Below are 26,432 nucleotides of genomic sequence, written 5' to 3' on the forward strand. Positions count from 1 at the left end.
AGTTAGTCTGACTACAAGTTCCCCACTACTTAGGCAGTGCATGATAATTTGTAGGATGATTTTCCCAATAAGACCCCATGTGATATGTTCAACTTCACATATAATGCTCCCTTAGGAACGGTATCCGACACCAGCCTTCTGCGTTTCCTCTCTCATTCCCATAATCTTCACGAATCGTGCAACTATATAATAGTACGTCAGTAAATTTACTCTAACCTAGTGAATTCCCTTTTTCAAGCACTAAAAAAGGTGAGATTTTGCCCTTTTAGCGTCGGGTGAAATAGCCATGGAAGATCATTAATTTCTAGTTCTTTTGCCCTTTGAAATTGGGCATAATCTTCTGCTTTCAAATTTGGATTGCGATTTTTTTTTTTTTTTGGATTGTGCAATTCTTCTTCATTGCCTCTTTTCACCTACAATCACTTAAAAGTATAATCAATATAAACATTAGAGAAGCTGCTCTTCGAATCACAATATTAGATTCTGAATAGTCGACTTTCGGAATCTCATGATTTCTTGGAGATGTACTTAATAATTCATGGTTCTACTTGATTTCTTCGCTCCATGTTGTTAGCCCTTTTTACTTTGATGTTCGCATTAGATGCCTTCAATCTAATCTATGTTTTTCTTGATTCAGGTGATCACTTCACATGTCAATAGAAGGGTAACAATCCAATGATATGACGAGTATTCTGGATATGGACTCATTAGAACATGAAGGTGAAGAAGACGGCCTTGTAGAGGCATGCAATTCAGACAAGGTATCTCATGATTGTCCTCCTAATCCTAGTAAACAAATCTCACAAGCATGGAGACACTTTCGTAAAGGAAAAAAAAAAAAGAGAAAAATGGAATTCAAGTGTTTTGCAAGTATTGTGGGACCAAGTATATATACATTGTTGCTAACGGTACTTCAACTATGTTGAAGCACTTGAAAAGGTGCAATAAGAGTCCTCAAAATGTAGATAAGAGGCAAATATTGTTTGCCGCATATAGGACTCAATTGATGATGGGGAATACTACTGCTAGTACTGGTGATGGTACTGCAAGTGTCTTATCGACATGGAAATTTGATCGGGAACGTGGTAGGAAAATGCTTATCCGTATGATTATAATGGATGAACAACATTTTGACGGTGTTAATGAAAGGACTTGATTGCATCAATCTAACAAGTTTTAGGACTTGATTGCATTTTTTTAAAAGTTTTAGGACACCATTATAATTTTACGGTAAATTTTATGACTTTTAGTGCACTTATTCCCATGTTAAAATGCCACCGGACTTAACCCATCTTTAACGATTCAGTCTTTCGATGCTAAATGGCTAACGCGCAAATCTGCTACCTTCCTTTTTTTTTCCCGTAATCAACACGATGATAAGTTGATCCTACAACCTCTCTCTCTATATACATAGATTGTTAATGCATAGAATCTCTAATTTTCACAGGCTCATACAAGGGAACATCGTGTGGAAAAAGCAAATCGAAACATACACCAATCGAACCAATTGGTCCTGTGTTGTGTTTGTGTCTCTCGATGAAGAGACACGACTCAACTATTTAACTTCCAATACATTAATTAATTTGTGATAACAACAAACATAATGAGTATGTTTGTTTCACGAAAAATGAATAGTATCAATAATATTTTTCTCAAAATAATCGCTTTTATAGCTTAAAATAATTAATTAATGAATAATATTTCCACTATTGACATCAACTGTTGGGATTCGGGGAAAGGACCATGGTCCGCCTATCTAAGCTATTGCCGCCCTTTGGATAACTGCCTTTGGCGGTTAATAAAAGAACGACGTTCCTCTTACGTTCTCAATGTACAAAGAGAAAGAAAAGTGAAGAACGAAAGACGACACTTCCCGCTCTTGTCCAGAATGCGAGATCGGTAGAGGACATTACTCTCTTGCTACATTGTACATTTAATATGTGGAAAACGAGATATGTCCGTTCTACGATATAATTCTCCGATCGGTGATTCAAGTTGATTTTGGGCATGTTATTTTCGTGCTATTTCACTGCCTGTGTTAATGGAATTGGTTTTCTTCATCAACTTTGTGTAAATAGTTTCGTGGACTATGAAAATATTTCTCATTCATTCATTCTTATAAGCGATAAATTATTTAGAAATTATCTTTCAAATTACTCATTTTCCGTGAAACAAACGGACCCTACATATGAAGGACGAAAAGGGCATGAAGCATTGGTATTCTCAAGGCCATTGCATCTATATGTGTGTCTATGTCCATGCAAAGGTACATTTAAACCAGAAGATATTAAAGGGAAAAAAAAGAGAGAGAGTTGAAAACAACTTAAACCCTTTTAGTATAAAGATGCATTACGAAATCTAATTCGATCTTGAAACTATTTCCTTTACTAAGGCTGACGCATGCATACGTCATGGATATGAAAAGGGCATAAGTTCGATGATTAAAGAAGTCATCACATGGATTAACTGGACAAGAACATCTACATCGTTAATTATGTTGGTCCCCCCATCTAAATTTTTAATCACGTAGATCTTGTCATAGGGGCTCAAATCAACGGTTCAGATGGACTTGATTCCTACAATTACCCCGCTCATTCCGTGTCTAAGTCATTTTCTTTTGTCGCGAAACAAAAAGAAGAAAAGAAATTTGTTTCAATCCCATAATCATCTATTATTCTTCAAGTGGTATTAGACATCGCACTCAGACCGTGAATTCGACGCACTTTCTCAGGTCGCCCAACAAAGCACTACAGAGGACCATCATCGGTTGCGTCTTTGGCCACTGATCAAGCTATTCAAGCGTTTTACATATGGAGAAATGTCCTTGGGAATTTGTTCTTTGAGTGGCTCTCATAGATTGAGGATGGGGACGTATCGCTGAAATCAAGTTGTTGAATGGCTAATAAAGATTGATTACCACTTAATTCTCCATTTCTAATTCGCAATAATGACCCGCGAAATCACTTAGTCATACTTGTGCAATCCTTGCGAAATCATTTGGTCATACTTACGCAATCCTAACGCGATATTAGGGTGAGTTTGTTTAGGAGAAAACTTCGTGATAAAGGAAAATATTTTCCGGAAAGTCATCTTTCAGAAAAACAGTTAGTTTTCCTTTGTTTGGTAATATATGACGAAAAACCTTTTTTTGGTGTTCAAATCTCATTGAGAAAATGATTTCAATCTTGTCACTACAAAAAAAAAAAAAAATTGAATTTTTAATAAATTTCTAATTTTTTTTAACTTTGTCTTTTTTGTCCTCCTACCTCCGGTGGTCACCGGGCCACGACGACAACAGACGATAGACCGCACGGGTGAGGGTCGACCTCGCCGGCCTCGGGCGAGGGTTGGCCTCGTTGAGATCGGGCGAGGCTTGCACCTATGACCGATCACCAGCTCTCATCGAGGCTAGGGCGACCGACAGAGGCGAAAAAAAAATAAAAAATAAATAAAAATGCAATATTAAATATTAAGAAATTCAAGAGGAGCTATTTTGGAAAGCTTTTTCACATCTTTGTATTTAGAAATTCACTTTTTTAATTTTATTCATGAATATTTTTGTTGACCAAAGAGATTTTTCAGTTGACTAGGTGAAAGTTCGAAAAATTAATTTTTGAAAAACACTTTCACTCAAACAAACAAACCTGCCTTTAGAAATTGACCGCAGAGAAAAAAAAAAGGATCGTTCGCGGAGTTTTACCGACTGTTTCCTTTTTTTGTCTAACCCAAAACCATCAAATAGGCAACACGCAATAGTCGCATTTCAGCAGTAAGCTTCCATGCCGAGGTTCAAGTAAAAGTAGATGCCGGTGCTATTTGTTCGACGCAAAACATCATACTAAATCGTCATAAACTAGAAGATGCTAACTTTGTATGATCAACCAAAGCTTAATGGCTACTTTTGTCACAAATCCGCGGGTTAAGTGTGATAAAGCAGCAAAGAGAAGTCCATAATCTCACTATAATGGATTATGATCTAACTCCGACGACATGAGCATATAACCTTTCATTAAACTATTTATCGTGTCTACTTATTCTCCTCTCTTAAGCAAACTTCCATTCTTGCCCCCACAAACGGGCTACCCAAAATGATCAGTGTCATCTAATCAGAAACTCTCTTCTTGCAACACACTAATTTCTCAGGTAATGAAAAAAAAAAAAAAAGACAACTTCAAATCGATGTGAATGTGAAAGACTAGCGCACACATCGCGACTCTTTTTTCACTCAATTGTGAGGTGATAGGATATAATCAAATTGAATCATCCATCAGCTTTTGCACATCCAACTAAGTCTTACTTATCAACCCAATTAAGACCAGCCATCGGCAATGCCGCATTCATGTTTCTTTAAGTCTAAAGTCTGAATTCTAGCCCTAAAAAAAATGTGCAATGTCTGTATCACCTGAAGGCATCATTGTGTTCTTGACCTAAAACAATGGTTAAGTGAAAAAGAAAGAAGAAGAAGAAGAAACTACAAAAATCACCAGCTCTTCAATCCTCATATCTTCGACCAAAAAAAAAAAAAAATCCCCATATCGAGTAATTATGTCCACTAGCCTGATTGCATAGAACCTATGCTTTGATATTCTTAAGGAAGATTTGGTCCCAGTAGTTAATGATAGTAAACTGCTATTCGGACATTAGACTTTTAAATACACGAATATTCCCTGTCCAACATCACTCAAAATACACAAGACCGCAGAGAGAAATGCACACAACAGGGTCCATGCTTTGGTTGTCTATATCTATAAAACTCCGTTCTCACGGATCAAAGAGAAAAAGCACATGACAGCTAATGAGTTTTCTTCACTAAGCCAAAAAGAATATTTAGTACATTGGATAATAATGAGGGAAGTACATAAAGAACAATGCCAAGAGAACGGGAAATTAATTGCCAAACAGCCAAACACAAAATCGGCTCAACACATTTCAGGGTGTTCCAAATTCATTCCAGGACAGAGACAAACGATGTGTAGATGTTCGCCTGGCGTAATTTTAGTTTATTTTCCTGCAGACAAGTTCAAGCATCAAGAACACGATCTCTGTTGTTTAGAAGTTCACATCGTCATCTCATTCACACAGCTTCCAGCGTCATTATGCATAGCTATCCCAAATTATAAAGGCGAAAAAAGATAAACGTAATCAAGTAAACTGGTTTGTGATCATCCCATCAATCTTCCCTCGGCCATTTACAAGTAAGCCACGAAATGGCAAATGTAAGGGTACAAATAAGCTTGCATTCAGAAAAGCGAATTGATGATAATGCACAAAGTCTAATAGCCAGAATCATTAAGGCATATTGCCAAAATGTTTCATAGAAAACATGGTTCACATGTTGACCACAAGTAGTTAAGCAAACTCGACCGCTTAGACCTATTTATTTTAAATTTTATCAGACTTCTTCATCAAGAGCATGGCTTACAGAAAGCTCAATTGTTGGGCAATGACAGCATTCAAGAAAAAATCATACCAGGAATAACTCAACAATGGCAGCACTATGAATTCTTGTTTGCTTCTGCATCATGATTTCTCCAAGGATTAAGAGCTTCTCTCATAGCCTGAGCTTCCAGGGAATTTTCCCAAGCCCGCTTCTGTGATTCCAGTACAGTCACTTCATCGTCTGCAAAAAGTATAAGTTATAATGAAGGCAGGCAAGCAAACAACATTCTCCCAATATTTTGTCTATACCAAAGTCCATCCAGAAAGATGCAAGTGAGGAAAGCTCATCTGTCTTCAATAAGATAACAAAGAAATTGCAGATTCCACAGGGCTACTTTTCACTGCATTTAATTGTGTTCCTTCAAATATTTCACCTCTTTCATATTCCCCGAAAGACAGGAAATAGCTGCAGAACAATCCGCTCAATGTTTTCTCAATACGTGCATCAGTGCTGTCAGTTCAATTTTAAAATCACCATATCCAAATTTATCTTCCAGAAGTTTCTCCCACAGATATCATCAATGAACAGATAATTAGTCGCATAAACTCCATTCTCATGAGCACACTCAACTGATGGTGGAATGCCTCAAATTCATTGGCATTGCCATGTATCACCCGACACAACTTTTTTTTTTTTTTTGGCATTATGCTTTTCATGTAACTCCACCTATTCTGTTTACATAGCTTGTCCCAAACCAGGGTAAAGGAGGAGGGTTGCGTCAGGCGTTGCGAGCCAGTTGTAAAAAAGAGCTATTTTTGTGAGATGAACCCTTCTGATTTTTCGTTGGAACGTACCCTCCTTAGCGACACGTTGCATCGGCGCCCGGATGTAGTGGAAAATGGGCAAGGGTCCTTGCACGAAGATAGGTGGGTGCGAGGGGTAAGGAAGCTAGCCTTGGGCCATCATTCCCAGAGTGATGCACCACATCGGTGCCCGGATGTGATGAAAAGTGAGCCGGGGTCCTCACACTTTTATAGGCGAGTGTGGGGGACAAGAAATGCCCAGGGATTAAGGATTCGATTGGGGAGATGGAACATATGAACCTTAACGGGTAAGTTGAGGTAGTTAGCAGATACTTTTGCTAGAAGGAGAGTGAATATTGCTTGCCCGCAAGAGACTAAATGGGTAGGAGAAAAGGCTAAGGAAATGGAAGGCGCCGGATTCAAGCTGTGGTATACAGGCACAAAAAAGAATATAAATGGAGTTGGGATTTTGATCAATAAAAGTCTCAAAGATAGAGTGGTCGATGTTAAAAGAACAGGAGATCGGATTATTTTGGTTAAGCTAGTAGTGGGAGATTTGATTCTGAATATCCTTAGTGTATATGCCCCTAAGTTGGACTGCATGCATCCGATAAGAACAGATTTTGGGAAGAACTGGAGGAGATTTTAAGGGGGATACCACGCAAGAAGAAGATATTCATAGGAGGGGATCTAAATGGACATGTTGGTCAAAGTAGTGGAGGTTTTGATAGAGTTCATGGAGGTTTTGGCTGTGGGACTAGAAATGAGGCTGTCGAAGACATCTTGAGTATGGCTTTAGCTTATGATTTGATGTTGACACATACCTTCTTTAGGAAAAGAGAGTCACATCTAATCACCTTTTGAAGCGGTCAAAATTGCAGCCAGATTGATTTCTTTCTTGCTAGAAGAGAGGATAGAGCCTCGTATGTAGATTGCAAAGTCTATCCGGGAGAATGCGTAGCTACGCAACATAAGTTGGTGGTCTTAGAGGTTCGATATAACAAAGTACAGCAAATGCAGAGAAGTGCTCGGAACCCAAGAATAAGATGGTGGAAGTTAGATGAGGTAAAACGAACAGTTTCCAAGAAAAGAATGCATCATGAAGGACCATGGCGGCTAGAGGGAAAAATAAATATGATGCGGAACGAGATGTCTAACTGCATTAAAAGAGTGGCAAGAGGAGTGTTAGGGGAAAGTAAAGGGAACGGACATCAAACGAAGGAAACTTGGTAGTGGAATGAAGAGGTGCAAGAGGCAATTAAATAGAAGGAGTGTTTCGGATGTTTGCATAAATGTCCTAATGAAGAGAATTTGCAGAAGTTTAGGTTGGCGAGAAAAAATGCCAAGAAAACTGTATGAGAGGCTAGAGGCAAGGTGTTCTACGAGATGTACAAAAAACTTGGGACCAAAGAGGGAGAAAAAGGTATTTATAGGCTTGCAAGGATAAGGGATAAGAAAAGTAAGGACTTGACACAGATTAGATGCATCAATGATGAAAATAAAAAAACTTTTTGTAAGAGATGCAGAAGTTAAGGAAAGTTGGATGAGCTATTTTAGCAAGCTTTTTAATGGCGAGAGCAATAGAAGGGAAGTGATCTTGGAGAACGCTTCTGATGAGTTAAACAGAAGGTTTGTGCGTAGAATTAGAACACATGAAGTTAATGAGGCATTAAAGACAATGAAGACTAGTAAAGCTTTGGGACCCGATGGTGTCCCTATTGAAGTATGGAGGTGCTTAGGGGAACTAGTAATAAGTTGGTTGACTAACCTTTTTAATAAGGTTCTCCATACTAATAAGATGCCTGATGAATGAAGGAAGAGTATGCTTATGCCTATTTACAAGAACAAGGGAGATATTCAGAATTGTTTCAACTATAGAGGCATTAAGCTTATGAGCCATACAATGAAGTTGTGGGAGAGAGTCCTTGAGCATCGCTTGAAAGTAGATACCAAGGTCTCTGTAAATCAATTTGGATTTATGCCAAGAAGATCTACCACTGAGGCTATCTTCTTAGTATGACAGTTGATAGAAAGATATCGAGAAAAGAAGAAGGACCTACATATGGTGTTTATTGATCTCGAGAATGCATATGATAGGGTTCCAAGAAAGGTTTTGTGGTGGGTTTTTGAAAAGAAAAAAGTGCCTTCAATGTATGTAGAAGCAATCAAGGATATGTATGATGGTGTTACTACATGTGTGAAGGCTTGTAATGGCATATCAAGTTATTTTTCAATCACAGTAGGCTTACACCAAGGCTCTACTTTGAGTCCTTATCTTTTTGTCCTAGTTATGGATGAGCTAACAAAAGATATTCAAAATAAGGTGCCGTGGTGTATACTATTTGCAGATGATATTGTACTTATTGATGAGACCAGAGCTGGGGTCGTCGCTAAAGTAGAACTATGGAGAAGCACGTTGGAGTCCAAAGGATTTACGCTAAGTCGAAGTAAGATCAAATACATGCAGTGTGAGTTCGACATGGCACAAGGAGGAGATCACGAATCCGTGAGTATGATCGGACAGGAGATACCCAAGAAAGATGCTTTTAGATATCTAGGATCAATATTGCAAAAGGGGAGGAGAGATTGATGAGGATGTAAGCCAAAGAATCAGAGCAGGCTGGATGAAATGGCATAGTGCTTCAAGGTTCTTGTGTGATTGCAAAATCCCTCTTAGGTTAAAAGAAAAATTTTATAGAACAGCAGTAAGACCTACAATGTTATATGGAGCTAAATGTTGGTTAGCACATAGGCAACACAAGCATAAAATGGGAGTAGCGGAAATGACGATGTTAAGGTAGATGTGTGGTCATACAAAGATAAATAAGATAAGAAATGAAGATATTTAAAGAAAAGTTGGAATAATACCAGTGGCAAATAAGATGAGAGAACATAGATTGATATGGTTTGGGCATATTTTTCGAAGACCCCTAGGTGTCCCGGTAAAAATAGAAGTCTCTTACCAAGAGCATGACATGAAAAAAGGAAGAAATCGGCCGAAACTTACCCGGGGGAAAATAGTAAAACAAGATTTAATGGAGTGCGAAATAGATTGGCGTACGGTTTGCCGTAGGACGGAGTGGAGGAAAGCAATTAGAATTGTGGAGGGGCATAATTCCTATGTTCTAGACTGTTCTTTCTAGTCTTTTTTTCCTATATATTTCTATTTGTATATATTTACTTTTAGATAATTTTTTCATGTAGAACAGCAAGAACGCTCAGTTGATCGCCATGATATGACAGCCTAGATAAAAGCCCTTCCCTCCCACAAGCTAGCAAAAGAGACATACCACTTAAATCATGAACTGTCAACTTCACCGGCAAAGCATAGACGCTTTGCTCATCTGAAAAGAGACGAATTTGAACACGACCCATCACCGCAAAATCCGATACTGTTCGATAAACACAATAGCCGCCAGACTAACAATGTTTGTGGAGCTTTAAAGCAAAGTTTATCAGATAATCTATTGTATTTAATTCAAATTCTTAAAAGTGCCCAAAACTAGCTGCTTCGGAGTTATTTCGCCAATTTTTGGCTATGAGCTACCCAATAAAGAAGTGGAAAAAGTTGAAACAAAAAATTGCAGGAGCAGGCAAGAAGAAACAACAGGAAATGGAGAGTTCTCACACAGAAGCCGGTCTTGATCATGAACAACTCCATGGATCCTCCGATGAGAGCCGATAAGACCGCAATCTTCACGTACCAATCCAGAAACTTCACCACCATATCGAAGCTGCTCAGCATTAACGCAGCGGCTGAAAGATGAAAAACAAAAGAAAACGCGGTAAAAACAAAATTTAGTTCTTTTGTTGCTAGAGCAATTTGGCATACTCACCTAATTTGTGTAATTGGTGATTTGTCCAATTGCTTCCTTTTACCATTAACGGGAATGTGACAATAATTTAAATTAGATAAGTTTTTTTTTTGGTCAAATTAAATTAGATGAGTAAAGACACCGTTTCATCGAAGTTTTTTAAAAACATGTTTGTCCATTTGTTCTATGATTTTTGCTTTCTTTTTACTCTCTTCAAATACTTGAAAACAGAAAAACACGTGAATAAGATATATGACAAGCCATATTATAAGTAATTTTTTAAGTGGTTGGTATTTCGTGGAAAATGGTTATGATAATTGAAACATTTGATTAAAGGGTCAATTTTTTTTTAAAAAAAATAAAGGACGCTGTAAACAAATATATAACGCCTGATTAAAATATTTGCTCAAAGGTACAAAATATGACGATGTATAATACCATATTTTTCCTATTCCCGTGGACCGTTTTGCCATGTTAGGCACCATCTGGTAAACAACATATGGACAAAACCACTTAGATCTCTAAATATATTGTAAAATTAAATTTGTATTAAGAAACGTAAAAAGACATTACAACCTTATCTGATGCATATATATATATATATATATATATATATATATATATATATATATATATATCACTTCCGTTGTGATCCAACAATGAAATTGACACCGAATAGTCATGTGCACAACAATACGCCAACGGCAGATTTGGCTTCAGGTTGAGTAGTCTCAGGAGATGATCGTGGTTTGGATGTTGAACTGTTGAAGACTATAAAGCCAATTTGACCAACCAAATATAGGGTCTAAAATTCTTGCCCAGTTCTTCTTATGATTAGGAAAAAAAATTAGATGATCCATATAGAATTGATAGGGTCCGAATGGTTTAGGTGGGCCAAAGCGGGTGGGCTCGAGAGGGAAACAATCGTTTAAACCCGACCATTTTGCCTTTCGAGCCGATCACAAGTATCGCCTCCTCCTAGACCGTCGCAAGGAAAACTACCACCTCTCTTCGCGTTACGCCTGCATCAAAATTGCTATGATCTTTTTCCTGTCTTTTTGCACAGAATTGTTCATTATATTTCTTCATTTTACACTAGATTCATGACTTCAAATCTCAAGCAATTGTCATAGCAGCACCACCATTCTCTTTTTATCAGACTTCTTCATCAAGAGCATGGTCTACAGAAAGTTCAATTCGATAAAAAGCAATACAATGTATATAACTCAACAATGGCGGCACTACGAATTCTTTTTCGCTTCTGCATCACGATTTCTTCAAGGATTAAGAGCTTCCCCTGACAAGCCTGAGCTTCCCGTGAATTCTCCCAAGCCCGCTTCTCCGACTCCAATACAGTAACTTTATCATCTGCAACATGCAAGCACCACAATCTTGCTCTCATTACAATGCCTTACATGATTGGAACTGGGTTGATCCCTAGAAAGACAGACCCTTTGGTAGCAAAATGAGCAACCAAAGGGCATGGTAAAGAATATGATGATCTTCTGTCATTAAGATGCTTACAAGAGCACAGCAAACAAGATTTCTCACAATCTTATTGTCTATGCCAATGAGTCCATTGAGAAAGATGCAAGTGAGGAATTGCAAATATGACAGGACTTACCATATCACTGCATTTGATCACATTCCTTCAGAAATTTTCTCTCCTTCCATATGCCCCAAAAGATATGAAGTTGCTGCAGAACAATCTGCTCAGTGATCTCTTGAGATGTGCATCACTGTCGTAAGTTGCACATTGCATATACCATTGTGATATTACACGAGTACAACAGTAGACTTCTCTAGTCTCTACACTGTACATACAGCATAAACAGAGGAGTCGCTATCAGAATTCAGAAAGAGAGAGCTCTCCGGCAAAGTCGAGAAACTGTCACGATCACCATCCCCGATGCAGTCCTCGAAGAGACTAAGGAATTCGTCAGGATTAAATCCACACCCCTCAAGGTCGCAGAGCATCGACTCCCCTCCCAAGCTTCCACTGCCAGTGGCCAAGTTTTCCGGCAAAGTCAAGAATTTGTTATGGTCACTCTAACCAAGCTCCGCAAGCAATATTACACCTCACGAGCTCTGAGCTCACTCTTTCAGCAGTCTGAAAACCTCTAGAAAACTCCGAAGAATGCCGCCACCGCAAAATCAAGAAACAGCACTCCGCCCGAATAGCCAACCTGTTTGAAAACACGAGCGACAAAAAACCAGTTAAAGTCAAAACAAGTGAGTTTGCTTTGGGCACGGATCCTTTTGTAACGCGCAGCAAATGCAGCTACTTGGGTGGAAAATTGAGATCACATGGAGCAAAACACGTCCCTTATAGGCAGTACAGTGTACATCTTAGGCCTGATGTGTCGGTACCAGCACCATACTCCATAGTGAAGTAGAAGCTTTGCAAGCAAGAGCAATGAGTACACAAGTGGAATTCTTTGATCCTTTCCAAAGAGGAAATTGGGCACCCACACTTCTGCATTTAGATCGCGTATGTACTATAACACAGAAAGGGTAGTCAAATAGCAGGCCACCAAGAAGATAGCATATGCTGGATGAAGTTACTCTACAACCATAGGGCTCCTATTCGTGCTGTAACCCTTAACCACTTCTCAACAGTTGATGCATGCGAATGAGATAAGCTTCAGCAGCAGACGAATGTTGAGACACACATGGGAGTATAGTGCAGGACAGCAGGACAGAGGATCCACATCCCTAATGCTCAAAAGAGGGCATGTCTTGAGAGAGAGTGAGAGAGTACCTACATAATTTGCCACTGGGGTTAGAGGATGAATCCAACTCATTCCAGATCAGGGGAGCCACCGGGGACCAACTGCATTAAGACAAAAAGGAAGGCATCATCACTTAAGTGAGGTTCAGGCACTCGAAAGCAGAATTCTAGCTTTCCGGTAACGTAATTGCCACACCCCTTGCGCTTTATTCTTATCAAGAGGTGAGACACAAGGACCAAATTCTTGTAAATAATAAGCGATGATGACTTTTTTACCACAAAATCAAGACCAGTGATGATTCATCAATACATCGTCTAAGCATTTTCAGTCTACTATCGGAAGGAATCTCTCTGAGTGGCTGATTGTTTCTGTTTTGTTAAGGCGGTTGCTTACTAGTTGATAAATCACAAAAACTTTAGGCAAGGCCGTGCCCATATCGATGCAAAGGCTCAAAACATATACACATATCTGCAGCGATTTCACTGTATGCAAGAATCAAAACAGAATCTTACGATCGCATGAAGCTTCCACAGGAAGCTCAATAAAAAGAGGAGTGAGAGAGAAAACAAGAGGCCATATTGCAGATGCTTGTGCAAGTAGTAATTCTCAGTAAGAAGCATAGATCAAATTGAGGACAGATAGGCCTCATGAACCACGGCTTTGACAACTTCCAATGCTAATACATTCAAATTGAGGTCATTTGCCCCTTCAGATAATAAATTGATGTCCACAACATAGAATGGCTTCCCTTCACCCCAAAGTAGTACGAGAAGCATCTTGAGGCACTACTAAATTTGAGAGAGAGAGATACATACTACTCAGTGACATCCTCGAGGACCATGTTGACGTACGCATCGAAGCCCCTAAGAGTACCAACAAGCTCCTTGTCTCCTTTCATTACAACCCAGATTTTCAAACCTATACACCGGTCAATCAACTCTGCATATTTCATTAGCAGAAGATGAACATAAGTGGAAATGCCCCCCAAATTTTGCGCGGATCTCAGGAAATTAAGGAAATAGAAAAACAGGCATGAATTAAAAGATCCTACAGACCTGACGGGAGGAACTGTGAAGGATTGTTGTCCATGGAGGAAAGTGAGGAGACTTTTTTGCTTGGAAGCAATGCAACTCAAAGTAGGGAGAGAGCTCTGTCTTTGGAAAACGCATGTTGAAAGCGCATTAAGAAAGAGTGTGGAGTTGCTCTTTCAAATGATTGGATTCAGCATGACTCTCGGCTCTTGAAAGCCACATGATCTACATAGCACACATTTTTAACAAATAACCAATGAAAGCAACAAGAACACAGTCCCATAATTTTTCTCCCGGTTCAGACAAGCCCTTCGAGAGTTTCCTCATAAAAGAACATCTGGGTACCAATTAGCAAGTTCTATTCATAATAATGAAGAGAACACATATTTAGATGAAATGTAATAATCATTCTTATGGGCACACTATAAATGAAAAACAAAAAAAAAAAACATAAGTCAGGTTTTGTAAGTTTACCACACCAAGATTGTGAGAGGGAATACAGTCAACATCAAATTTCATCCTTCATCTGCCTTTCTTCAGTCTCCATCCATACAGCTGCCCAATTAGCCATAGCTCCCTGCGCAGAAAGATTTTTGTAAGTTTCGTAAAAACTTTAATTCCTCTCAGCAACAGTAGAAACCAGCAAAAAGCCAGTCATTTGAGATCTCCCTTAGCGCTTCTTGTTAATCTTTAAACCTAAAAGAGTCATCTGGGATAACTTGAGGTGAATGGAAGGGCTTTTATTATAGATAACCACCTAGGGATAATCATTTCTAGAAAATGGAGGCAATAATGGAGATCACACGAGGGTCGATTGACATGATTTCAGACCCCAAGTGAGACTTATCATACGTCCTATGCACTGATAATACAAAATTTAGCCTCAACCATAAGATGATTTGTGATACCTTGGAGAAGCTAAATGGTTCTCCCTCTCCTGTCACAGATGGAAGCTTGGATGTACCAACTATTGATGCCGCTGCCCAAGTGAAATTCCTCTTTCTTCATTTTAGCACACCTTTCCTGGAAAGTAGACTGAACATAAGCATATAAATACACAGTCTGTCTTGTTCAGAATCGCAACGATGAGTTGATTATGCCGCAAAATTCCAAGATGAGAACCATAGCGCTGTGACCTTCCAACGCACATTCCATCTAATCGTTTACAGTGTAGCAAAGTCATCTCCAGTGCAAAGCAGAGGGTATCAACTTCAAAAGATGTGAAGCGGCAAATCGATCGAGGATCTCCAATTAATTGTCATAAATCAAGTAATAAGGGTGCAATCAACATGCATACCTCCAGCTGGGAAACATAGAAGCAAGGAGAAACCATCCAAAGCGAACATAGGTAAAAAGGCCAAACCCAACTAGAAAAAGAGAAGGAATATTTGTAAATAATTAAGAACCCTCTGGTTGTACAGAGGTATCATAATTTCAATACCTTCATCAGATTTTCAGTCAAAGTGCATGTGAGACTTCTCTGTTCATATCTGTGGAAGAGTTTGATTGCAGAAAAGGGAAAACATTGGTTGTCAGAGGGAATAAGTTACCTCAATTTGTTTGACGTTTGAACACAAGGGAATAATTCGTGGTAGTGGATCAAGAAGCTTTCAAGAGCAACGTGCACTTATCCGTCAGTCTTCTCCCTCAGATTCATATTCATATTCGTCGCCCTCTCCTCATATTCAGATTCATGTTAATTGTCTTCTCCATCATATTCAGATCCACATTCGGCATCTTCTCCCTCATATTCAGACTCGGTGTCTTCCCTGTCCCATTCGTCTTCCACATTTAATTTCGTGCAACGCTTTATTGTGACCTTTCGCAGTCCATTCAAGCTTGACACAACAGGTAACTTCAGTAAAGATTCGCAGGAATTAATCTTCAATACATTCAAAGACTCTGGTAGTTCGCCTTGAATCTCAACCAGCTTATCACAAGAATGTACTTCAAGACGTTTTAGTTCATCTAAATTACTAAGATCAGGCAGTAGCTTCAACTGTCCAAGTTGATCAAGCCGCAAATCTCCTAGGTTCCCCAAACAACCAAGGCCTTGAATCTCTTCAATTGCAGTGCACGAAATGAGGAGAGATGACAGGTTCTTCAAATTGGATAGATCGGGCAATTTCAATAAAGATTCACAGGAATTAATATCCAATGCTTCCAAAGACTCTGGTAGTTCGCCTTGAATCTCAACCAGATTAGGAAAACCAGATACATCAAGACTCCTTAGTTTGTTTAAATTGCTTAGATCAGGTAGTATCTTCACCTGTTTAAGGTTCCAAAGCAGCAGACCTCGTAGGTTCTCCAAACAACCAAGGCCTTGAATCTCTTCAATTGCAGCGTCCTCAATGAAGATAGATGATAGATTCTTCAGATTCGATAGATCCTCCATCGAGCAAAGTGATGAGCAATATTGCAAAGATAAGGAGGATAAACTTGAGGGAAGCCTCGGGAGGCGACGCAGATTACGGCAGTGTGTGAGGCGAAGCTTGAGATGAGGAAGGAGGTCTGTCGGTGCGGTGGTTACATAAGGAGAGCTCAGGTGAAGAAACTCCATCGAGCAAAGTGACTCGCACCTTTCCAACCATAAGAAGGATAAACTTGAGGAAAGTCTCGGGAGGCGACGCAGTTTAGGGCACTCGAGGAGAAGCTGCTGGAGTTGAGGAGGGAGGGTAAGGTCTGTCGGTGAGGTGGTCACAAAATGACAGCGCAGGCTCAGATACTCCAGCTTGCTCAAGTTCCCAATCCACTGTGGTATCGGATATTCTTCCACAGGCCCATCAGACTCCCCATCACAATCACAAAACGAAAACCTCAGATCCAATTCCTTCAGATTAGTGAGGGTTGAGAGATCCGGAAACGTGTCCATCTTCAACGAACCAAGAAATAGAGTGACAAGACTTTCAGGAAGCCTTGCTAGTAAGTATATTTCCGCATTAGGCAATGTCAAGATCCTCAGGGATTCATTCTTGTGGATGCAATTGCCAATGTTCACATGGAACTTGCGATTAAAGTTCCACGCGACTATTTCTTCGAGCTTTTCAATCGTCCAAAGGACGTCGGGTATTTTGCTTATGTTACTCCGCTCCATCTTCAATCTTTTCAAATTTTTCAACTTTCCGATGGAATCGGGCAGCTCGATGATGCCCGTCTGGGATATATCCAACTCAATCAGCAATTCCATATTTCCGATCGAATCCGGAAGCCTCTCCAACGATCCGCATGAATTTAGAGATAGGTATTCAAGGCTTGCAAGATCTCTACCCAGCTCGTTTGGCAGCCTCGGAAGATACCGACAATTGAACAAATTTAGAACTTTCAAATTCTTCATCACCTGTAAAAGAATAATCATGCAAATATTACTTTTGAATCTAACAAGACGGATTAATAAGTGTTGTCTAGCATATGGCATACCTTCATGTGGCTCCACCCCTTCCAATTATCTGTAATTTTACTCCAAGATAGATTGAGAATAACTAGATCCTCAACGAAGAAATTCGCAATGTTAAATGTTGAGGGAAAATCACGCCACTTAAGCCATCGTAATTGTGGAAGGAGAACTAAATTCTCATTAGTTGGAAGAACATTTGATGGCGATTCGTGCCAAAGAAGCCTCTCTTCTGCATGAAAATTTTCCATCGAACCTTCCACATTAAGGAACCTTAGACTAGATAGGCTCTCAAGGCCCTCATAGGTAAAACAGTGCCACTGATGGTCCAACTCGAGACGAAGAGCTTCAACTTCTTTTTTTCCCTGTCCAAAGAAAAAATTTTAAAAACAAAAAAGTTGAAGGGAAACACATTTTTTCAAGTTCCTATAATAAGGGGTTGAGTTCAGTACTATCTTTCATGTAATCTTAAAAGAGCAAAAATAGAGCAAAAATATAGCTAAGGAAGTCATAGTGGTGTTAGACCGCACAAAAAGTAACTGGCTTTTCTTTTTATAAAAAAATTTCAGGAGGTTGGAATTTTACCTTATGTTTCCTCAGCAAATCGAATCCTTGCTCATGATCCCACACCCTACTTTGCTTCTCTATTTTCATGTTACTTTCTTGACGAACTATTTCTCTTCCGAGGTCTCTAACTTGATCGTGCATCCACACTTTGTTACCCTCTATAATCTTAATCAATGACGTGTTCTGCAAAACTTCCATGACCACTTCCGGAAAAAAATTAGATTTATCCCGGAAATGAACCAGAATGTCTTTGTCATAACCAATGAAAAAACAAGCTATATCGAGGAACATCTGTTGTTGCCGCATATTTAATGCATCATAGCTTATTTTCAGCGTACTCTGAATTTTATCATGAGGAACACTTTCAAGCATCTTCAATGTGGCATCCCACATTTCCTTTTTAGTGTAATATAAAAGTGAACCTATGACCTCGAGAGCGAGCGGAAGACCTCCAACAATGTCAATCGCCCTGTTGGATTGGTTAATATACTCGTATGAAGGAGAATCTCTTCTGAAGGCATGTTTGCTTAAAAGTTGAAGAGATTGATCACGATCCATGCCCGTAAGCTCATGGCGGTCGTCCACTTCCGGAACACTAAGAACATCTATCCTTCTGCTAGTTATAATAATTTTGCTCCCTTTACCTAACCAATCACGCTTACATACAAGTGCATCAATATGATTCGCTTCTTCTACATCATCGAGAAGAAGGAGAACCCTTTTATTAGACAACTTGACTTTAATTGTTTGAGTTCCTTCATGCATGTCATTTATTTCCGTCCATTCCCTTTTGAGGATGCTAGAAACGAGCTGCTTCTGCAAGCATTGAATGCCATTAACTTTTGACCTTTCTCGAACATCGCCAAGAAAGCAACAATTCTCAAAGTTGTGGGAAATTTTATTGTAGATCACTTTGGCAATAGTCGTCTTTCCGATGCCACCCATCCCATGAATTCCTATAATCCGTGTTTCGCTTGTCTCAGCACCAATCTTTTCCATGATTGCATCCACATGGTTGTCGACACCAACAAAGTTGTCTGATACTACTAGAGAAGCCTTTTTCAACTCACTCAAAACCCCTCGCATGAATTTTTTCACGAACTCACCTTCTCGCCTAGTGTATGTAGGAGGTCAAAAGGGCAATGAGTTAGAAAACTGAATTGAAGCAAACTATCTTCTGACAAGACCACATTGAAAACTATAGACCTATTCTAAATGTGTTCTTCAACGATTTATTCCATTTCGATTAAATAGCGGTGGGACTTAGTGTTAATGAATGACCTGAAATGACAAAAAATGTTGCTGGGAATGAAATGGGACAAATCTAGAAAAGAAACCAATTGAACTGCATCGAGTTTAACTATAGAAAGAACTTGAGATGGAATGCTAAAAGCAGTCACCTGTTCTCCCCCTCCTTATGCAGGTCCCATCCGTTTATTTCCCCAACTGCGCTGAGAGCAGCCTTCCACTCTCCGATGGTCTTTTCGTCATGTCGCTTCTTTTTCTCATGTGAAAGAAAGGCGTCTTTATAACCCCCGGTTTGGTATCGAACCTCCCAAGGTGCCACATCATAAAAAATGGGCATGATCTTTTGTCCCCCAGTTTTCTTGCACTCGACCATTTGGGCTACCTCCTTGAGACACCATATACTAGAGGCATAATTTTTTGAAAAGATAGGTACTAAGATCTTCGACTGCTTAATTGCTTGGAGAAGTTCCGGGGCAAACTCTTCCCCTTCACGGAGATCTTCGTCGTCCCTAAATGTGCGGATTCCCAAACCTGAAAGCCCAGTGTAAAGGTGATCAGTAATACCTGCTCGAGTATCCGGTCCTCTGAAGCTCAAGAATACTTCATTCTCACATGTAGCCGTTCCGTCCCCTTCTGTCGAGGTGTGAGTACCAGAAGCACCTCCTGCTATTCCGGATGTAGTAGCCATTTCATTTTCAGGTACACCTGTTGAAGTGTAAGCACCAGAATCGCCCCCTGCTGTTCCATCGTTTGCAGCTGCATCCTTAGCTGGTCCTGATGAAGTAGCCGTTTCAGGTACACTTGTTGGAGTGTGAGCATCAGAATCGCCTACTGCTGTTCCCTCGTTTGCAGCTGCATCGTTATTTGCCTCCCCGCTATTGATTTCCCTTGATCTTCTCTTCAAGAAAAATTGGAACAGCAGAGCAGCAAAAGCAGCGGCAGCAAGAGATGGAAAATGTTTGGAAGCCATGATCAGGAACGTTGAGCGTGAGTAGAAGAATTACAAATGGAGATCTCGGGAGGTCATTACACTAGCGTCTCTGTTTAGCAGATATTCTCTTCTCGTCTGCTTTGGGTGGGTGCATGTGGAACTGGACGTGAAGAGATAGGGAACGGGTGGACACAAGTGAACCGTGGGAATGAAGTCAGGCAGAGAGGAAAAAGTACTGGAAGTCGCCTATAACTTTTGTACGGCGTTTACTTGAGTGCCATAACTTTCAAAACGTTCACTTAAGTGCCATAACTTTTAAAAATCGTTCACTTGAGTGCCATGTTGACATGGCGGCCGGAAAAGCCGATGTAGCATTGGGAAAGTTACCGTAGCACGCCGGAAAAGTTACCGTAGACGCCGGAAAGCTGACGTGGCACGCCGGAAAAGTTATTATAGCACTCAAGTAAACGATTTTGCTCCAACGTAGCACTCAAGTGAACAATTTTTAAAAGTTATGACACTTAAGTGAACGTTTTGAAAGTTATGGCACTCCAGTGAACGCCGTACACGAGTTATAGCACTTCTGGTGTACTTTTCCCGGTAGAGAGAGAATGGGAGTGAGGTGGGCCGCGGTTTTTCTCTTATTTTTTTTTATTGTTGTTTTCCTATATTTTTTATTTCTCTTTTCTTTTCTGCAATAATAAAAGGAAAAAAAAAAGCCAATTTTACCTATTTTGGTCTATTCTATTTTCAAACAAAAATAAATAACTTAAAAAAGGAAATAAATTAAACTCAATCGGGACCGATAAAATTAGGTGTCAATACTAACAAATTACAATTTTAAATTTTGCTGATTTCAACATTATTTTTTATCAACAAAATTTTTCGGGAACTCTTCGACATTCCTATTAGGGGTGTCAATGGGCCGGCCCAAAACAAGCCGGTATCGAGATTGACCCGGGCCGGGCCGGGTCGGGTCGGGTCGGATTCTTTTTTTCCTTCTTTTTTTGGAATCAAAATCAATTAACAAACCCATCAAATGAAAGAATATAAAACGAAAAAAGAAAAATAAATTAGATTAAAAAGAAAATATGGGTGTTAAAAAAAGTCGGACGGCGGGCCGGCTCGGCCCGACCCGGGCCGAGCACCAAACCCGACTTGAAAAGGCCCGAAAATTAAGTGAATTTTCAGGTAGGGTCGAGCCGGCTTTGTCTGCGCGGGCTTTTTTGACAACCCTAATTCCTATAATTAATTAACTTAGTCACTTTGTAAATCGATTCTATATAAGTTAGTCCCATCATAATTCTTGAAACTAATATCTCTATTTCGAAACAAACAATCAAATTAAAATTCGTCCCGCGCATGGTCATCAGCTGTAATTACGACTTGTTCTCTTTTTTCAATCGGCGTGGACCAAACAGAATGTAACAAGCATTGCTTCTAGTGTCTTGAATTACAAATATGCAATGCAAGAGCCGTGGACCATGTGCTACAAATTTTCAAGGAGAATGATTCATTGCCACATCACTCCAACCTGTCAAAGTCGACAATGCACGCCTTTTTATCAACTTTAGGAGTTTTGAATCCCAAGGTGACAATGAGAATGTGTTCGCATTTGACGGTGCTGAGTTTTCAGAGGTTCGAACTCCCTAGGAGTTCTAAATCTTAAGGAAGAACGTGAACGTGTTTTCATTAAACATAGCACATTGAAGAGTTTTCTTTCTAAAATGAAAAGTTCTCACCAGATCGGACCAAAAAAAATTAACCATAGCTATTTGATGGATGGAACAGTTGCACTTTGAAAATTTTGCGCTTTTCATATCATTCGGCTAGCCAAAAGATTACAAATGCTTACATATTTCACTTGTGGTCTCGGTTACTTACAGACAAAATAATTATTTGGGAAAATTTCAAAAAAGGGCTTGAAGTGCTCTCGTTTTCTCAAATAAGGGCCCGAAGTGAACTTTGTTTCAATTAAGGGCCTGAAGTGCTCAAATTATTTCAAAAGAGGGCCTAACCGAAGGGCAATCTTAACTTTTACGTTTTTATTATTTTTTTAATATTTTTCTTTTTACCTTTTCTTTGTTCTCCTCCCCTCCCTCCTGTTCATCATCTTCCCAACGAGGGCACTTCGGGCCTAAAGTCCTCGCGCCCGCCTTCCCTGTCCCCGCCGAAAGAATCTCCCGAATCCCACGAAAGAAAACCATGAAGAGAAAGGCCGGAAAATATAACCAAATAGAGCAAAATAAAGAGGAACAAAGAGAGACGAGCAAAACCCTACAGAGAGAGAGGCTACTAGAACCGAGCAGTTGTGGAACCACTACAAAGCTGCAAGAGAGAAGAGAGAGGAGGAGAAGGAGGTAGAAGAGCTTGGGCTTCTTCCTGCCATGCCCCTCTTCATCATCGAAGGCATGCGGTTCGCCTTTTCTCAATTGATGGAGCCTCTGGCACTGCACCATCTCTCTCCCACACCGATGCCCGGAGACTTTTTTTTGGAAAAATCTGATTTTTTTCCCTCTGTTTCATGCCTTTTGCTCAATGAAACCAACTGGGAATCGGTAGAATTATGTAAATCCGGGAAGATTGGAAGCGAGTGCACAGGGATTTTCTCATAGAGAGAGAGAGAGAGTTGCATGAGTAACGGCGACACGTAGTGTTTTCCAAGTGCATGCTCTTTTTGTTTCTTGACTGAAACAGAAATTTCATTCAAACTAAGCAACAAGATTTGGAAATGGTAAATGCCTAAATAGGGAAGTGCTCCTCTGTTCAAACATGGCGAAAGTCTTTTGTGCTGTCAAATATGGAGAGCGAGAGAGAGAATATAAAGTGGGGATAAGATCAACGTGAAAGCTACCATCACGAGGGCATTTTTTTTAACGTGGGGAAGATGATGAACAAGAGGGAGGGGAGGAGAAAAAAGAAAAGATAAAAAGAAAAATATTTAAAAAATAATAAAAATGTAAAAGTCAAAAATGCCCTTCGGTTAGGCCCTCTTTTGAAATAATTTGAGCACTTTAGGCCCTTAGTTGAAACAAAGTTCACTTCAGGCCCTTATTTGAGAAAACGAGGGCACTTCGGGCCTTTTTTTGAAATTTTCCCTAATTATTTTACCACTACAAATTCCTAGTAGATTACTGACAATTTTTCGATTTTACAAGCAGCAATTTTTATTTGTCAATAAAATACTAGTGAAAGTACTGATTTAGCAATCTTAAATTGGTATACATATAATAAAGTACCGATTTACCAAGCTGATAAATATTTTATAGTGCTGGTAATGTGTTTAAGACACTGATAATTTCTCAGAGGAATTGGTAATTGACTAATTAATTGCAATGTTGTTGGTAAATTCGTGATGGTGTTGGTAATTTACTTAAGGCGCTAGTAAAATTTCATTAGGATTGATAACTAACTGCTTAATTGGTATGTTGGCGAATTCTCGATATTACTAATAATTTGTTTACGATACAAGTAAAATTTCAGGAGTTGGTAATTTACTTACCACACTCGTAAAATATTGTAGGAGTTGGTGGTTTACTACTTTATTGGTATGTTAGTAATCCCTGATCATGCTGGTAATTTACTAAAGGCTTCATTGGAATGTTAGTAAATTCTTGATAGTCTTCCTAATTTATTTATCACACTAATAATATTTAGGAAGAATTTGGTAATTTGCGAATATTTTGCGAGTTAGCAACAAGAAGGTTTCAAGCTTGAAATATACAGGCGCATAGTGGAATAGCAGAGATCAGCATGGAGGAAGCACAAGAGGCCAAGGTAGTCTCAAATCTCAAGGAGAATAAATTTGACAAAACAAAACCAGTTGATAGTTGTAAGACTAGCACTACCTAAGGTCACACATATGTGGAAATTTCGGCAAGTTGACTTATGCTTTTTGAGCATGGATTCAATATGTGTACAATAAGCACCTAATCATATTTTAGAAGTAAAAAGAAAAAAGATTGAGATCCTCGAAAAGTAAGATATTCTCTTTATATACTAGTATAGATAATATCGGCTCAAAAAACCGATAGTAGCTCCGTGTTGACTAAATAATTGGCAATGTGATATTCAAAAAGAGTATGACAGCATTCCGCCATCAATTTATCTAGATTCCAAATACGGGGTCAATTTGATCATCCTCAACTTTTCTAGTTCTTCTCCCAATTAAGATAATTCGAATAACACTCTCGTTTCTTTTAGAATGTATTTTTGTTACACGTGTGCCTCTATTTGGCTAGTAAATGCATGGATCTAGTGGATTGATTTCACAAATATTTATTAGAACCTGGACAAGCCATATTATTACATGTCGAGTGCCCATTTTTTAACTTATATTTCTTCCACTTCGAGGGAGATACTAATGTTGACCGAGAAGCGATAAGCACATGCTGACGATAGAACTTTAATATTGAAATCTCCCTGGATTTGGAGGTGCACAAATATTCCGTTATGAACTAATAAATCCATAAGTCTTCATGGATAGAGATTCGAGTGTGACGATTTAAGATTGAAGTTATTACGCACGACTGGATGAGTGGATGAAAAGCCTCTTTAGTAAGTGTCAAATTCCTTGAATTGAGATCAATAAAAGATCAAATGTGATTTCCTATAGCTTCAACTTTGGTTACACTCCACTAAACTTTTGTTTTAGTGATCTAAAGTCTAAATGCTCGCTGCAGATTTTGGAATTCAGACTTCTTCCATTTTAATCAAAATTAGGGGTGAGCAAATTGGATGGGACCGGCCCGGAACTGGATCGGACCGGGCGGGTTGGTTCGGTCCTTGAGGGGGGGCTCCGGTCCCCGGTCCCAATAAACGAGACCAATGATCGGGCGGTTCGGTCCTTGGTTCCAAGTGGATGGGACCGGCCCGCATCACCCGAACCGGACCACCCATAATATATATAATTATTTATATATAGATATATATAATTTAAAAAAAATGAACTTTCATTTGTTTTCAATGTTCATTTCTGGAGCCATTTCCATTGTTAGGCTGTATATTCTTGACAAGTTATCTCTAGAATGTTCTGCATATAAGGCATGTCATTTGCCTATTAACAATGATAGAAACTGTGAAAGAATTGAGTGGCGATTCAGTTTTACCATGAAAGCATGTCCAAGTTGAATGCTAGTGAAACCACTTTACAAGAATGGTTTATATCAATTTCTCTTTGAAACTCGGACAGCCCCTCAATGTTATGAATGCAGTCTATCCTGTTTATTATGGTCTTTTCCAATGCATTGTGTAGTGAGTGTACACTGGCGTGTTCTTTCCGTAAAGAAATGATTCAATCGGTTCATTTAATATAGGAGTAGCAATTTCTTACTGTTCATGCATTTCGGTTGTTCATTTCAATTAGTAGTCCCGTATTTTGTTTCTACACACTGCTTGGATGTGGAATCCGTTTAGTGAACAACATCACTATTAGTATGTTTTCGCTAGCTAGGTTTTTTCGATTTTGTCCTTTGTATATCTCTATTGTGTCCGCGGATAGACCAATGTCATTGTTAAGCCTATCATTTTGTGAAGATACGACTTCATTAGGAAGGTGATCAAACTGGACTAGAGAGTTTTTTTTATTCAACCGGAGTTAAAGATTGTAAATTAACATGCAATCAAAGCATATTGTATTTCAAGGGTTAGATTTCTATAAGTAGCTGATATTAGTGGTCCCATTGGGCTGGGATCGGGACCGAACCGGTCCGGTCCTGGTCCGATCCTTGGTACCAAAAATTTGGGGACCGAGACTACTAGTTCGGTCCCCGGTTCCATACCGAGACCGGATCGGCCCGGACCATGCACACCCCTAAGCACGCATGTCAGTGATGCGGGGTTTCAAACTTATTTCTTTTTGGATTGGTCGAACTTATTTCTTTTTTTTTTTCTACTTCTGATTTCTCTTCCAATCTATTTGAGGATAGAAAAATAAAATTGCGTTACCAAACGGATTTCTATTCTAAATCTGTTCCAAAAAAACAAAAAATAGAGGAACAGAAATGTTATCATGCGCGCCCTTGGTAACTCTTTTTACGAACCCACCGTGTCAAATGCTCTGAGAAAAAGCCACAGAGAGCTCATATAATGTCAATTCATTTTACACATCCCTTACCTTATAATTCCCAGCATTATACTTTTCGAAGACCCTGGGCATATAAACCGGCAACGAGCGGGTATAAGCCGGACCGGATCTAAATCTCAAACGTTGATTTAGAGATCCCCATCCCACGTCAAGAATCGAATGAGTATGCAATTTTATTTTTTCATTTTAAGATGCTTTACGCCTAATTACATTACGATAAGATGCCGTAAAATTTTAAAGATATATAAGGCTCCTTCTCGTTCATTTACTTTTTAATTATTATTTTTTTATTTTTCCCTTCTTCTTCGGCCAATTGCCAGCCTCGGCGATGGCCGGCAACCAGCCACAGGCAATGACGAGCTCGCCGAAGGCCGGCGATCGGTAGAGGAAGAAGGAAAAATGAAAAAAAAAAAACCTAAAAATTTGTGTTTTTTTTTTTTTTGTAATTG

The 26,432-nt window shown here is 39.3% G+C and overlaps 2 protein-coding genes and 2 long non-coding RNA genes across 13 annotated transcripts in view; 2 read left to right on the top strand and 2 right to left on the bottom strand.

Annotated features, from left to right (window-relative positions):
• LOC115728671 (disease resistance protein L6-like) overlaps nucleotides 1–20,095 on the bottom strand; it is a 51,411-nt gene extending 31,316 nt beyond the window's left edge. The window contains exons 1-4 of the mRNA XM_048277896.1: nucleotides 19,673–20,095; nucleotides 19,120–19,600; nucleotides 17,738–18,833; nucleotides 17,179–17,517 (exon numbers count right to left, since the gene is read on the bottom strand). Coding sequence (XP_048133853.1) covers nucleotides 17,179–17,517; nucleotides 17,738–18,833; nucleotides 19,120–19,600; nucleotides 19,673–19,937 — 2,181 coding nt within the window. The 5' untranslated portion in view covers nucleotides 19,938–20,095. The remainder of the gene's footprint in view (nucleotides 1–17,178; nucleotides 17,518–17,737; nucleotides 18,834–19,119; nucleotides 19,601–19,672) is intronic.
• Nucleotides 479–14,342, top strand: LOC115728670. The gene is made up of 3 exons (XR_004013867.2): nucleotides 479–490; nucleotides 2,213–2,217; nucleotides 14,231–14,342. It is a non-coding gene; the product is annotated as an uncharacterized LOC115728670 (long non-coding RNA).
• On the bottom strand, nucleotides 12,023–15,532 carry LOC115728667. 10 transcript variants are annotated; one of them, XM_030659015.2, is made up of 6 exons: nucleotides 15,312–15,523; nucleotides 14,236–14,338; nucleotides 13,786–14,098; nucleotides 13,546–13,669; nucleotides 12,760–12,831; nucleotides 12,023–12,184 (listed from the first exon to the last, which is right to left on the bottom strand). In XM_030659015.2, the coding sequence occupies exons 3-6, from the start codon at nucleotides 13,817–13,819 to the stop codon at nucleotides 12,043–12,045; spliced, it is 372 nt and encodes a 123-aa protein (XP_030514875.1). In that variant the 5' UTR covers nucleotides 13,820–14,098; nucleotides 14,236–14,338; nucleotides 15,312–15,523; the 3' UTR covers nucleotides 12,023–12,042. The 10 variants fall into 10 exon arrangements, with proteins under 10 accessions (XP_030514875.1, XP_030514874.1, XP_048129896.1 ...); XM_030659014.2 differs by having other exon boundaries at nucleotides 13,786–14,119; XM_048273939.1 differs by lacking the exon at nucleotides 15,312–15,523 and adding an exon at nucleotides 14,726–14,741.
• Nucleotides 16,128–16,578, top strand: LOC125313788. The gene is made up of 2 exons (XR_007197401.1): nucleotides 16,128–16,241; nucleotides 16,412–16,578. It is a non-coding gene; the product is annotated as an uncharacterized LOC125313788 (long non-coding RNA).
• Nucleotides 20,096–26,432: the final 6,337 nt, after the last annotated feature.

This window comes from Rhodamnia argentea, chromosome 1 (genome assembly GCF_020921035.1).
Source record: "Rhodamnia argentea isolate NSW1041297 chromosome 1, ASM2092103v1, whole genome shotgun sequence".
Classification (NCBI taxonomy): Eukaryota; Viridiplantae; Streptophyta; class Magnoliopsida; order Myrtales; family Myrtaceae; genus Rhodamnia; species Rhodamnia argentea.

What these genes read in the sequence shown, in the direction of transcription:
- LOC115728667 (XM_048273923.1), bottom strand. Translation starts at nt 14,280, where the DNA reads ATGAAATTTGATGTTGACTGTATTCCCTCTCACAATCTTG. An exon ending in TATTCCCTCTCACAATCTTG is followed by an intron (nt 13,670 to 14,240) that starts GTGTGGTAAACT and finishes TGAAATATGCAG; the next exon opens with AGTTGATTGACCGGTGTATA. An exon ending in CCCAGTGGCAAATTATGTAG is followed by an intron (nt 12,185 to 12,759) that starts GTACTCTCTCAC and finishes GTTTTCAAACAG; the next exon opens with GTTGGCTATTCGGGCGGAGT.